The sequence below is a fragment of the Mustela nivalis genome (assembly GCF_964662115.1).
Source record: "Mustela nivalis genome assembly, chromosome: 14".
Classification (NCBI taxonomy): Eukaryota; Metazoa; Chordata; class Mammalia; order Carnivora; family Mustelidae; genus Mustela; species Mustela nivalis.
The window spans coordinates 62,923,567-62,938,104 of NC_139033.1; the positions used below are offsets into that span (position 1 = coordinate 62,923,567).

General features: G+C 38.2%; 1 protein-coding gene across 1 annotated transcript in view; it reads left to right on the forward strand.

The window, feature by feature from the left end:
• The window catches only part of CHST9 (carbohydrate sulfotransferase 9), a 228,629-nt gene that overhangs the window by 98,470 nt on the left and 115,621 nt on the right, over positions 1–14,538 (forward strand). Inside the window, exon 3 of the mRNA XM_082698877.1 lies at positions 3,681–3,719. Coding sequence (XP_082555003.1) covers positions 3,681–3,719 — 39 coding nt within the window. The remainder of the gene's footprint in view (positions 1–3,680; positions 3,720–14,538) is intronic.

A 14,538-nucleotide genomic window follows, 5' to 3' on the forward strand; every position in this document is an offset into this window, starting at 1 on the left:
AGGAAGCAGGAACAGCTTGCACAGGGAGTTGGGATGGAAGGTGGGATTTTTGGCATAACTGGTCAGTGTTGTGTATGGGGCTCATTGAGGGAGGGTAGAGAAGGTAGGTTGTGGCCAAATCATCCAGGGTCCTCATTTTCCCATTCGGGCAGGTGGATTTAAATCTCTAGTAGTGATCCGACTCAAGGACAGAAAAGTCATCTCTAAAATCAACGAAGTCAGTTAGGACCGCGTAGGAAATAACCCCAGGAAGAAAGTTCATATCACGTTTGTGAACTAGGGCGGGGACAGTGAGAAAAGGAAAGTGTAGCTCCAAAGGCCCTGTGGAAAGAGAATGGAGTGGTCTGAGGGTTGCATTAGGCATGGACATTGAGTGAAGGGGAGAAGCCAGTGACTCTGAGGCTTTGTGTTTGGGGGCCTGAGCGACTGAAGGACAACTCCGAAGATGAGCAGTTTTGCAGGGAAATACAATGATTTAAGTTAAGGGTGTGTGTTGTAGTGCAGTAGAAAATACACATAGAGATTTCCAGCAGGCCTAAAAGCTTGGTAGAGGTTGGAGCTAGAAATATGGGTCTCCTAACTATCTCTTTCTATGAGGGTGGACACCGTGAGAATGAGGGACAGGATCCCCCTCGTTCAGAGCAGGATGACGGGACGCAGTGAGAAGCGTAGAGGGTCTTCTCCAGTTAAGCAGTGTACTCTCTGTGTCCCCTAATCAATACCATATTGTCTTATTTATCTAGTTTTCATTTTTCTAATTTGCAGTCTAATGTATATGTAACTAGGAATAGAAATCTAAATTGATTCCTATAACACAACTAACAGCATAATAAAACTAATCAATAACATTTATATTGCACTCTACAGTTTACAGAGCCAATGCATGTAACATGGGGGCAGAGGACTGTTTAAGGTCTCAGTGAAGAAAAGGCTACAGCGATGTCTTCCAGCCTCCCTTCTGAAACATCAAACCCCAATATCTTGTGTGAATTTCTTCCATTTCCTACTAGTTCTGCATGTGGAATTATTTATTTTCCACCCCACTCCAGATAAGCAGGTTCTGATCCCCACTTTATAGAGAGAAAGTCAGGGAGACTGATTGATTTGCCAGTTGGCAGGAGCTGGATACCTTTTCAGATGGGCCTCTCCATAGGGCTCCTTGAGTGTCCCCATAATGTATTATCTGACTTCCCTCAGAAAGAGTGATCCGAGAATGCAGGATGGAAGTCACCAGGGTTCTTAAGACCCAACCTTGGGAGTCACATTCCATCTTTTTTACAAAATCCTATTGATTGCAAAAGTTTAGTCTTAATCACTGTGAGAGGGGTCACTTAAGGACACAGTTATCAGGAGAAGGAAGGACAGGGGTCATTGGGAGCATCTTAGAGACTCACTACCATACCATATTATTAATCTCCAATACTTTCATGGACTTATGATTTTTAGGACTTACGATTCATTCTTACATTACAAGGAGATGTTTGTCTTTAAACATTGTATATAATTCAGGACTTGAATAACATTTCTTAAAATCTGTAGAAATGTTTGAGGCATCTAGTATACCAAAATTTGTAATCAGATAGGAAACAATGGCTTACCTAATTTAAAAAACTTAAATGAGGAGGTACCCCATGACACTCGGTAATGAATAAAGACTTTAAATGGACTATTCATGTCCTTTACCTGTTTAAATTATTGAAACATCGTATCAAACAAGAAAATCACCCAAATGAACAGCATGTGCCTTTAATCAAGATGACAGTTAAATGCATTCTACGCATTTGGCGGCTGCATGAGGGAAAGGTTGTACATTTCGCACCCTATATTTTAAGATTTTAGAAGACAGGAAGAGCTGGTAGAGAAACTTGAATAAAGTTTACATGCAGCTCGCATGTGTTGCATAAACTCTCAGTAACTAGCTCCATCTGGGAAATGGTGAAAGCTGACAAGAATGTGATGACCAGAAGGGCACCCACACTTACCCGTCACAAAACCAAGGCTCTCACCTCCACGGTGGTGTTTCCACATACCTGTGCCCTGGTGCAGAATTTCTTATCTAAGCCTGTAACCACGCTGAGGTGGCCCATAGGCTAGCAGAAATGTGGGGTTTGCTCCCACTCAGACTGTTGCTCATTCATTGGCATGCTTCCAAATTTCCTGAACAAGAAGCCATTTCCTCAACCCCATCTTCCTCACCACTCACTACTCTTGAGGTTCACACAGTGTCTCTTGTGTTCCCCGCCCTTGCTCTGCTAAACCAGCTTTCTCACAATATAGCAACAACCGTGTGAACCCACCAGATCAGAAGCTGTGGGTGCCCACCCTACTTCCTCACATTATCTGTGGCACATGACTCTGTGCTCTGTGGAACTCTGCTGCTTCTGTTTTCTCATGGTCCTATGTCACAATTTTAGAAGGAGCATTTTGTTCTCTTGTTCACTCTTCTCAGCCCACCCCTTTGTGCTGCCTGCCTTTATGTTCTCATTCCCCACCTCAGCCCCAGCCATCTTCTCAAAATGAAGCTTCTCCACATTGTAATTTCGATTCTGATCTCTCTCCCAAGATCCACATCACTGTAATACTTAAAACTCAGTTAAGTCTTAAACTGAACTTGTCGTCCCCCTGCCCCCAACACATTTTACCATTTCCCCAGATTGTATCATCATGTTCAAAGTCACCCATGAAACCTTCTTCCTGACCTTTCCTTTTCCCTTGTACTTTACATTTTGTAAGACCCTGGGTCTTAAAAGTTTCACCTTTCTACCTCCCTACTCCCATCGTCAACTCTGTCCATTACCTCTTATCTAAACTCTTGGAATAGCCCTTCTCCTGAGCAAAACTATAGTTCCCAAAGCAAGCTTTAAACATGGCTCTTGCTCAGAAGGTCTTGTCCTACATACCCCATACTATTTCTTTTCCCAAGAATCAATACTTTCCCTTTTTCAAATTTCCCAGATTACATTTATCTTTCAAGGTCCAAATCAAATACCATTTTCTTCGCAACTTCATGGGCATCCTTTGAATTACTTAAAAAAATCACTTCATCTTCTCATTTTTTTTAAAGATTTTATTTTATTTGACAGAGATCACAAGTAGGCAGAGAGGCAGACAGAGAGAGAGAGAAAGAGGAGGAAGCAGGCTCCCTGCTGAGCAGAGAGCCTGATGTGGGGCTCGATCCCAGGACCCTGGGATCATGACCCGAGCCAAAGGCAGAGTCTTTAACCCATTGAGCCACCCAGACACCCCGATCTTCTTATATTCTTTAAACATATTGTACCTTTGGGGTACATCCTATTTCATAGTGTGTTGTCTGTCCTTTATTTTCCCCAGTAGGTTGTAAGAGGTCTTGATCTTATTTTATTTGGGTACTTATCCCCACAGTTCATTCTATGGGGATTTGTACTTTGTAAGTTTATTGTTGGGTAAACGACTCTTACTAACAAGATTTATAAAACCTAATAGCATACTTAAGGTATCCTCTTTTATTTTTGATTTGCATAAACTGGTTTGAGAGCATTTTTCACCCCTTTCACCTCTGCCCAGTCAATTCTAGAAACATGTTGGACACAGCCGAAAGAGTGATTGTGTTTACAAATTGCCATAAACTGGAGTTCCCTCTTAGTTATAGCTTGTTCTCATCGACCCACACTCTGCAACTGACCTGCCCCTTCTCATTTCAGGGAGAGTGGAGAAGAAAAGAGAACAAAAAGCAACTTCAGGTAAGATTTGGACTAATTAGTTCCAATCATTTCCTGTTTTTACTTCCGCCTTTAAAAAAATCTATCTGCAGTTTAATACTTCAAAAACTCACATTAAAAAAGTAATAGTTTATGGTCCTACAATTGATTGTTATTAAATTAATTAAATTTAAACATTTAGCTTTTTCACTTTCACATCAATCATGTCCTCATTCTATCATTCTGTTCTAAAGAAGTTAAGATAGAAGGTGATTTTTTTCATCATTACCTATTAAAAGGTAAGTCTTACAAGCACCAACTTTAAAAATTTCAGGTTGTTAAAAATATTCAGGTTATAAAAGTTGACATTTTATTTTCCCAAATATCTATGAATCTTAATTATTCTTCTTAAAACCATTTGTGGAGTTGATGTTTTCTAGGACAGTGTTGACTGCTTAACCAAAAAGAATCTTTACATTTTAAGAATTATTCTATTCCTAACTTCTAGTATATATCCAGAGATGAATGATGTTTTAACACAGTGCCATTGCACATAGTAGGGGCCAATACTGCTGACTAATACAAAAACAAATTTTTAAATTTCCATATTTTTATTACTTGGCCTTTAGCTGAAAGTCCTGAGGTAAGATAAAATTTCATTTACCAAGTAAATCTTTGCATAAGGGCAATCTTCCAGCTTCCAGTGCCTTCAAATTGCCAGTAATCTTAGAGAATTCTAATTTGGCATATACACCTGTGCCCACCACCTTTTCCAAGTATCTACCCCATTATTCTATGATATGTGAGAGCAGCCAACAAAAAACCACATTGTTCCTAACCACTCTCTTCACTGCATTTTTTGGTCTCATAGCAAGACAAAATTTGTTTGTTTGTAATTTTTGGATTCTGTAAAAGATAAAATCTGAATTAATCAAAAAATGTGTAAACAACCTACGCCCCTGTCCCTTTTCTCTTTCCCAACCTTAGTAATCATCACAGACAACAGAGCAATGTACTACCTCTATGACTTTGCTCTTAAATGTTGTTTGCATTCTTTTAAAGCCTGATCATTAATAGAAAAAAAAAAAATGTGAAGGCAAGAAAATGTCTGTTCTCCTCACAGATGTGATCACCTCCATAATTGCTCCTTGGGGAAAGATTATTTATATTGTTTCTAAAATGCTGATGTTATGATCCTATAGGTACTGGCTTAAAGAAACTTTATAGTTTGAGAAAAAGCTAAATTAGCCACAGTGGTAAACCAGATGGCTCTTTAAGTTCCCTTTGTATTCATGGATTCTAATATTCTGTGTGACCAAAGGTGACACAAAGGTCTAAAGACAAAAGCAGGACAAGAACTCTGGTTCCTCAACTGGTTCTTTCCCACCTCTCATCATTCTAACCTTTCTTTTCAAATCAAAGTGCTAGTCACTTTGATACTGTGTTGAATTTCTAGCTTAAAATAATATTTTTCAACAATTGGAAAATCTTTTTAAAGCAACAAGATCCTTGTAGGGCACACTAGTTACCAGGGTTATGAGGAACCTCCTTTTATTAAAATGGAGCTAATCTCCCTCAACTGAGTCACAGTTTGTCAGTGTGTCTGATTTTTATGAGAATGTGAAAGAAACTTTCCACGAGGAAGTGAAGTCAGAGATAGATAATGAACAGGGCTCACATTAATGGGAAAATTTTGAGACTCATCATTAAAGAATACAAATTCAGTCCCCACAAATCTGTATTTGTGAAGATAGTCTGAGTTTTCTAAAGGTTGGGATCTGACCTTTGCCAATGTAGTCATAAATATCACTACCTTCAATTTGTGATGCTCATCTGAATAGATGCATCTTTAGATGTCAAGAACGTCATGGGCATCCCTGCTTCTGAGGTCCTGCCAGGACTTCTTTTTATTGTTTGTAATTCATTCTGTTCAGATTCTATGTCCTGCATGCCAAGTTAGACCATGCTCCCGCACCCTCTGGGTGATAGCAGCAGATCCATCTCCAAGCTGGGGAGATCAGTATTCGTTTGTGGATCCACTCAATCTAAGCCATCTTGTTGCATGAATCATGATGGGAACCAAAGAATATAGAAAGAAAATATAGTAGACAAAAATATTACCCATTGAAACAGGAACTCCCAGGACCCTCACTTTTTGCTTGGTTGAGATTGGTTAATTCTTTGTTTATGGGATCTTGGGCTAAGATGAAAGCTTTGTTAAGTTTTTATTCAGAATAAAAAATAACTTCCTAACAAGGCAACCTCTCCAGGACTGGAGAAAATGAGATTATGTTAGTAAAAGTGTATGCAGGTTGAGCCATCACCTGTAAGGAAGGGTGATAAGAGATTCACAAAGAGTCTGATCATTCCTAAAGTGCTTTCCAATTTTGTGTCTATGATTCTATTTACCATTATTACTTTTTGAAATGGCTCTGCTATGTGTATCTGGATCAACACTCACACACACACACAGTCCTAAAGTGCTCACATTTCATTATATAACTGAGTGAATCATGTTCCAGAGCTTCAACTAAGTTATTTTGGTGAGTTGTTCAAGAAATCATATAGCTAATGGGGCTAAGACTATAGAATAATATTATCCTATGGTCAATTTAGCTTCCTTTGGGGAGAAAGTTCTTTGACCCTGATTGAAATCCTGGCTGTAGTTTCAAATATGATGCTTTTCTTGATAAGCCAGGAATAAGTCCCAAGGAAATATGCATAACCTGATAATATTATCCATTTTGGAAAAATAAGTCAAAGCATATGTCTTTCAATACTGAGCGCAGAAACCTGTCTCGAATTCATATGAAATGGCCAGCAAGATCAAAGCTGAATTTGGCTATTTGGTAAAGAACATTAAAAATACATGCTGACATGATGATAAAGAGGCAAAATATCACGGGGCAAGTTCCCCATATCATCAATTATCTATTTGCCCTTGATCTTCTCAAGGACCCAATCTTCTTACCAGAAAAACAGGAAAAAATGACCAAGTGTATTCCACAGATTTTATATAAAACACCATTTAATTTGAAGAATTTTAACTTGTCAGAAGAAAGACCCCTTTTTAGATCCTTTGGTATTAAAAAAAATACAGCAAAAAATATAAAGAAGAATTCTCACAGAAAAAGGTGCTTCATAAATCTTTGTTTAGAAAAGATATACTAATTAGAAGGCTTACTAAGGTAGACTATAGAGACACCATCTGTTAAATATATATTGTTCCAAATTTTTTAGAGAAGGAAAACACTTTCAACTCTAGTCAAGTATTAATTAAAGAACAGTCCCTGTGGGCCAGAGAATTGGAGATATAGATAGAGATGATAATGAGTATTTTTAAATGAAGTTGCACATTTTCCATTTATGACATTAGATCATCCCTAAAGTTGGAGAGGTTTTGTTCATTTGCATTATTTGCAAAAAGTTACTGGTAAAGAAGAGCAATATTATTTTTCTCTCAACTCAAAAGATGAGATTTATTAACAAAAATTCAGCAAATGGTAGAACGTCTGCTTTGCAGCTCAGTCTCTTGCTTACTTTTGACTGTGCTTTTCCCTTCTTTGAAATGTCCTAAAGCATCAATAGCACCTCCGTTTTAAAACGTATAACACATATTTAACATGCAGTCATTCAGGATAAAAAAAATACTTAAAAAGATACTTAATAAATTCTTCCATCCGTATAGTAACAGCATGTTCACTTTATTGTATGTTACTCATTTATTAAATGCAGATTTTCAAATGGATTCTTAGATAGCATTTTTCTACCTACTATTACTATTTTTGCAGTGGCTTTTGCCTTGATTCTTACATACTTCAGAAAAAAAAATACCCTCAAAAATAAGCATTAGATGACCTAATTTGTTATTGTTTTACTTATTGATGACCAACATTAAACTTACAAAGTTAACAGGCAAATCATGTTGGGACAAATACATTTAAGTAAATTATCATTATTTAAAAGCCCATCATTTAAGAATAATGAGAATCATTATTCCAGTTAGAATCAAATCTGAAAATTTGTATCATCCTAACTTACTTATAGCTTACAAAATCTCTAGTTACTCAATAATCCTGTGTTAACTATTTGAATGTTGCTAACAGAGTAGATCTTTAAAGTTTTCATAAGAAAAAAGGGAAAGAATTATAACAATGTGTGGTGACAGATGTTAACTTATGGTGATAATTTTTCAATGTATATAAATATCAAATCATTATGCCATACACCTGAAATGAATACAATGTTTTATGCTAATTACATCTCAATTAAAAAAAAAAAAAACTCTTCACTTGAACCCATCTCATTTGGTGTCACAACATGGGCAGAGAAAAAATCTGACTAAGCAATTGTAAGTTGATACATTCTGTCTGCTAAACATTTTTGTGATCCAAGCTTTGTGCTTGATATTGTAGATGTTATGGTGAATAAAATATAGCATTTATGTCCTCAGTTCATTCACTTTCAGCTGGGGAAGAAAATGAACAGATGATTATAATACAGTGTGAAGAGTGCTTTTTATAGAACTACTGACTGTCATGAGGGTGTCAAAGAAGACATCGAGGAGGGGCGGGGGTGTTGCCTTGAGTTGAACCTTAAAGAAATTGGAGCTTACCAGGTAGAAACTAATAACCAAGTCAAAAAATGGGCAGAAGACATAAACAGATACTTCTCCAAAAAAGACATACAAATGACGAACAGACACATGAAAAAATGGTGAAAATCACTAGCCATCAGGAAAATATAAATCAAAACCACAATGAGATGCCACCTTACATCAGTTAGAATGGCAAAATTTAACGAAACAGGAAACAGCAAATGTTGGCTAGAATGTGGAGAAAGGGGAACCCTCTTACACTGTTTGTGGGAATGCAAGCTGGTGTAGCCACTCTGGAAAACAATATGGAGGTTCCTCAAGATGTTAAGAATAAAGCAACCCTATGACCCAGCAATTGCACTACTAGGTATTTACCCCAAAGATACAAATGTAGTGAAATGGAGGGGCACATCCAGTGTTCATAGCAGCAATGTCCACAATGGCCAAACTGTGGAGGGATCCAAGATGCCCTTCAACAGATGAATGGATAAAGAAGATATGTACATATACACAATGGAAAATTATTCAGCCATCAGAAACGATGAATACCCACCATTTACATTGACATGGATGGAACTGGAGGGGATTATGTTAAGTGAAATAAGTCAAGCAGAGAAAGACAATTATCATATGATTTCACTCATGTGAAACATAAGCAATAGCGTGGAGGACCATAGGGGAAGGGAGGGAAATCTGAAGGGGGAGAAATCAGAGAGGGAGATGAACCATGAGAGACTGTGGATCCTGAGAAATAATCTGGGGGTTTCAGAGGGGAGGAGGATGAGAGAGGGGGTAACAGGGTGATGGCTATTGAGGAGGGCACCTGCTGTGATGAGCATCGGCTGCTATACTTAACTAGTGAATCACTGAACACTATATCAAAAACTAATTATGTACTATACAGTGGCTAACTGAACATTTAAAAAAAATAAAAAAGACCAAGGGAAGCATATCCCAGTCACTCAGGAACTTTGTGCAGGTATAAGAAACATGTCAAAGTGGCCACAATATTATTTAATAAGAGAAGGACGAATGTAGCTCCTTGCATGTTTACTACTGGAAATGAAAGCTTCTTGTGAAATATTGTATTTATTTGGGGAGAGATGTTCGGGAGGGTGGAAGAGTGTGTACCTCCCTGTTCTTTCCCTGATCCCTTTCTCTCATCTCTGAACTGCAGGGGACTGAGCCCTCTTGGACTTTTGTGACCATATCACAGGGGAATGCTTATGTGATGGTTGATTTTGCTGTGTTAGGTACTTCCTTTCCCATTTGCTAAGGTTTTGTAACATACATTCTGACCTTTTTCCCTTCTCTTTACCCTAGAAAAATATAATCAATAAACAAAAACTTACTGGTACTAAAAAAAAAAAAAGAAAAGAAAAGAAAAAGGGAAAGGGCTGGCTGTCCAGAGAGACAAAGACAAGAAAAAGCTTCGCCTGTTGAGGGTGCTAATAAGATGAGAGCACAGTTATAAGCAGACAAAAGGCAGGGCACTTGGCTCCAAAAGCTGGCATGAACCAGAATCAACAGGCACCATTTTGCCATTCCATGGAGTTGGGACCTTATGCAGTAGATACCAGAAAATAATGAAGTACAAGGAATTATACCATCTGTTTCATTTTCTAGAAATCCTTCTAGAGGAAGTATGGATTGGAAGGTGAATTCAGTGGGGGCAGGGAAATCAGGTGGTATGCCACATTAATTACTTAAGAATAAAAAGTTGTAGGCCCAAGGGGTCTTTACTAAGACAGTGGCATTAGAGAGGGAGCTAGAGAAAACAGAATGAAGATACATTTACAAAATAGAATTGGCCTGTTAGATTGTATAGAAGGTAAAGGAGGATGACTCTTCGATTTCCAGCCTAAGAAATGAGATGAATGGTCCCTCTTGCTTCAGAAGAAGGAAGAATTGGTTAAGCATAACAAATGCCACAGAGGAACCAAATAATATAAGCACTGAAAAATGTCCATTGGAATTGGAGGAAAATATGTTGGTCACCCCTAAGAAATGATTTTTCAGGAGATCTGAAATGGAATGTAGAGAGCACTGGACTCCCTCATGGGCTGAATGAGGGAGTTATAAACAAATGAGCACAAATGCAGACTTGTTCTCTCAGAGTTTGTCAAGTGTGGGGGGGGAAGGCAAGGAAACAGAGACATAATCATGAAATCATCAAGTCAGGAAACTGATGTTTATGGAAAACCTCTTTCTGGCTCTGGGCGCGGCCCCTTCTATTGGACCCTCAAAACGAGCTTATAAGGGTTGTGTATGGTCAACATTTTAAAAATTAGAAAACTGAGATGTGGGGAAGTCAATTCACTTGCCTTCAGCACCCCCATCCTGGTGGAGCCGGAAATGGAACCAAAGAAGTGGCTTCCTGGAGCCAGCTGGAACTATCTGGGAGAGCATTTAGAAGCAATGGGGGTGTGGTTTTCTTCCAAGCTCAGCATCAGGTGAGGTCATGTATGTAGCTCAAACTGGCTATAGCCAGAGCATTTACACCACAGAAATTGGCAAACATGACAGACCAGCGTTGGTTGATTTGTATGACAGTGTGCAGCCAGGTGTGGTCTGTGCCACGGCAAAGCCAGAGCAGCTCCCAGCGCCCACACGGGAGATCTGGCCAAGGTCACTTGGTTAGCTGAACAGAGAACAAGAGTTGAAACTTGAATCCAGACCTGCGACCCACACCCAGCCCAGCAGAGGTGCTAAGGCTTTGCTGAAAAGATAAGTGAATATTCCTTCTTCATCTTCTATCCGCAGATGGCCCAGGTTGGGATAAATGAAGTCTCATATTTATCAGTCCTCCAGTTCTAAGGTAGCAATTTTCTGCTTCGGCCTCCCAGGCTATCCATCTCTGGGTGTGTTTGCTTTTTAAAATAGCTTTCCTGAAGAACTGGCTCTCTGAACTATGTTAATGAATTCTATTTTTAAAAAAATAACCAATTTTCTCTGGGTTTATGGTTTCACAACAATATGTATTATTAAGTGAAATAAAGTATCTTAGATGCATTTTTCCACTCACAAAATGGAAGACTTACATACAGCCTGTTCATTAAAAGAAGTCCTGAAGAGGTTATTTTTAAACAAACTTCATTTTCCAGCCAGTCGAATTTATGATAGAGGGGGAATAACCACACAGCTGTGCCACATTATTTCGAAAATACCTTAAATTCTATTGTACAACACTGCATTTAAAACAGTGCCTTGACGCAAACTAAACAAATCTGAAACGGTTAGAAGCTAATGAAGGAGAAATCGCCATGTCTAACCACACAAAGTACAAATGTGAAAACGTATCCCTGAAATTCTCTCCACCTATTTAATTTGGATTACTGTTACAGCATCTGGGGCTGGGTGTATTTGCACACAGTAGAGACTGGAAACATGGTTTCTTTAGGTGGCGGGGGAGACCTGTAATCTCGAAGGGCATCATAAATATTTCACCTTAATGTGCTGCGCCTCCTTGCATAACTGAAAAGGCGAAACTTACCTGAGTTGATTCTTGCACAACTTCTATGTGTTCTTTTCACTTGGGTGAGAAAGTGAAGAAGAGTTTGCTAATTTTGTTAGCCAAAAATTACTTCTGGCTTTCATCTTAAAAATTTTGGTTAAAAAAAAAAAAAAAGCCACAAGAAATTCGCAATTAAAAACACAAATACAAATGGACTTTCAGGAGCGGATAGAGCTCATTCAGGCAGCACAGACCACAAAGTTAGGTCCCCAAAGTCAGGCTCATGCTACTTTGAATGTCCTGTGGAAGTTGCGTGAAAGAGCATTCCACGTGTATCTATGTGTATCTGTGTATTCTACGTATATCAGTCAGTATCACAGTAATTACACTTTAATCCGACATGATTTGGGAATGAAGCATTCAAAGTATGTGCATATTTTGATTAGCTAAAAATGGCAAAGGATTAAAAAATGTCCCCAGGAATTGAATATAGCTGATCCTTAGGCTTTCTTCTGAAAGGAGTCTTAAGTCATGCCTGATTTTCCCACAGAGAAAACAATGAACTTGTATTTCTAACCGAGGAACAGATGCCCAACTTTTTTTTTTTTTTTTTTCATAGAAATGACCACAAACATTTTAATCAACTGTAAAAGATATACTTGTACACTGGGTAACTTCTAAAGTGAATGTAAGTCATTTGAGCTGAGTAATACAGGAATTGATCATATAAACTGTCCTATTATTTCACTGCAAATTCCTAGATAAGAGGATTGGCAGGGCAGGAGAGAAGCCATGACGCTGTAAGGAAACAAAAAGCCCCTGAAGACAGCTTACCGCAGAAATGAGGTTATGACTTGAGTGGAGGAATTCTGAAAGGGGCGGAGCCTTACTTAGAGAAGTGGATGGTGGGGGTGCGGTGAGCACAGTGTTGGAAATATCAGCACCAGAAGACCAGAAGCTGCTGCGTAGCCTGGCCAACTAATTCATACTGAGGAGCTAATGAATGGCCATGAATTCATACATTATTGATTCCAGATAGCATATATAAATTTTATTCGATGTGATCATCCCTGTCTTGGCTTCCATTTGAACCATTTAAAGGAGCGGAGGATTCCACTGGTCCATACCTGGAACACTTTGCCTTATTGGAGTCCTCTCAGAACATCTCTCGAAGGCTATCTCTGCTTGCTTGACTATCTTTGCATGCGCATCTTCACTATGCCCTACTTATTAACATGACTGCAAATCTTTAATATATTTCTCACTGCACAGGAACAACCTGCATTTCTCAGCCAGTTGTGGCCCTTTCCTCCTCAAAAAGATCCCTGAAATGCAATTCTACCCGTACCTTCTCTAAAAACATACAGCTCTGTGTTTCATTGATACACTGAGACAAACAAAACACCACATTCAATTTCATAATAATTTATTTGCTTATTTGGGTTTTTTTTTTTTTCTCCTTCACTTGCCTACCTCTAGATCAGCAATCCAGTAATAATATAATGCAAAGCATACAAGTAAATTTAAATTTTCAAGTAGCCACCTTTTAAAAACTAAAAAGAAATAGAGGAGATTAAGTTAACAATATGTTATTTAACCCAGTAAGTTCAAAATATTCCTTTAAAAATATAATCAATATAAGGAATAAGATGCTAGAAGCAGTGCATGTGGTAGGCACGTGTGTTACAGCAGAGATTAATGGAGTACAGGACACTGTTGTAGCACTGGGTGCCTGCAGAGTTAGCCTTTATCAGCAGCAAGCCTAGTCCTGGAATGTCTTTTTGGAGACGGGTATCCTTGCAGGTTCTATTTGCTTCCTTTCTGAGCTATGTTTTCATTAAATAAATTTAAAAATGTAGTAAAAACAAAACGAGAAGTTGCTTGTGTGGTTCTGTTTCACCCCTGGTGCCTCCCACAGGTCCTGGAAGAAACAAACTTTCAGGAAGTATTAGTTCTACAAATGAAGGAGCACGTGGCTTTGTTAAATCATCGGAGGCAGAAAATGTCCCTGTGGATTTTCTAAGGAAAGAAGTCCTTAAGACTTAGGGGAGAGAATTGCAAAGATAGGACAGGAGAAACCCAGAGAAATTGAAACATACATGAGAAGGAGATGGGCACCCTAGAATGTGCCTTTGAAAAAGCACTAAGAATTCTCTCCAACCAACCCCAGAGTTGTAAGCATTTCCTTACCCATAAATTACACTGAAAACCTTATTAATTCTGCATATAAATTTCTGCATCCTAATTCAATTTGGAAGTGAAGGCATTCATTTATTCATTCATTTATTGGAGAACTATTAAAAGCATATTTATTATTTGCTACTATGTGTCAAGGGCAAAGCAACAAAGTTCTATTTGAGATGGAGAGAAATCTCAAAGATATTTTTTAAAACGTTCTTTGATTTGATTGTTTGGGGAAGTAGAGGATTCAATGGTATTTTTTGAATTTTGCCTTTAGATTCATGATTGATGAATCTTGATTGCTCTGGAAAGAGCCTATTTGCTTGAAGAGATAATGAATATTACCTTTTCAGTGTCACTGCAGCATTATAAACAAAGAACAAAAATCCCTTTTTTTGATAATTCTGTCATTATTGCACTTGTTGATTTTCAGTATTCTGTTATTATTTTAAAAATTATTTGCATGCAGCCTTTCTCTCTACCTGCCTTTGTGCTAGTGGAAATGGGAGTCAACATTTAGAAGTGATCTGGGGGATGGACTAAGAAGAGATTTTAGAGCATCTTTCACGTTTATCTCTGATCTTTATCACATTCCTTTGTTGCATCTCTTTTAATTGCAATCAAACGCA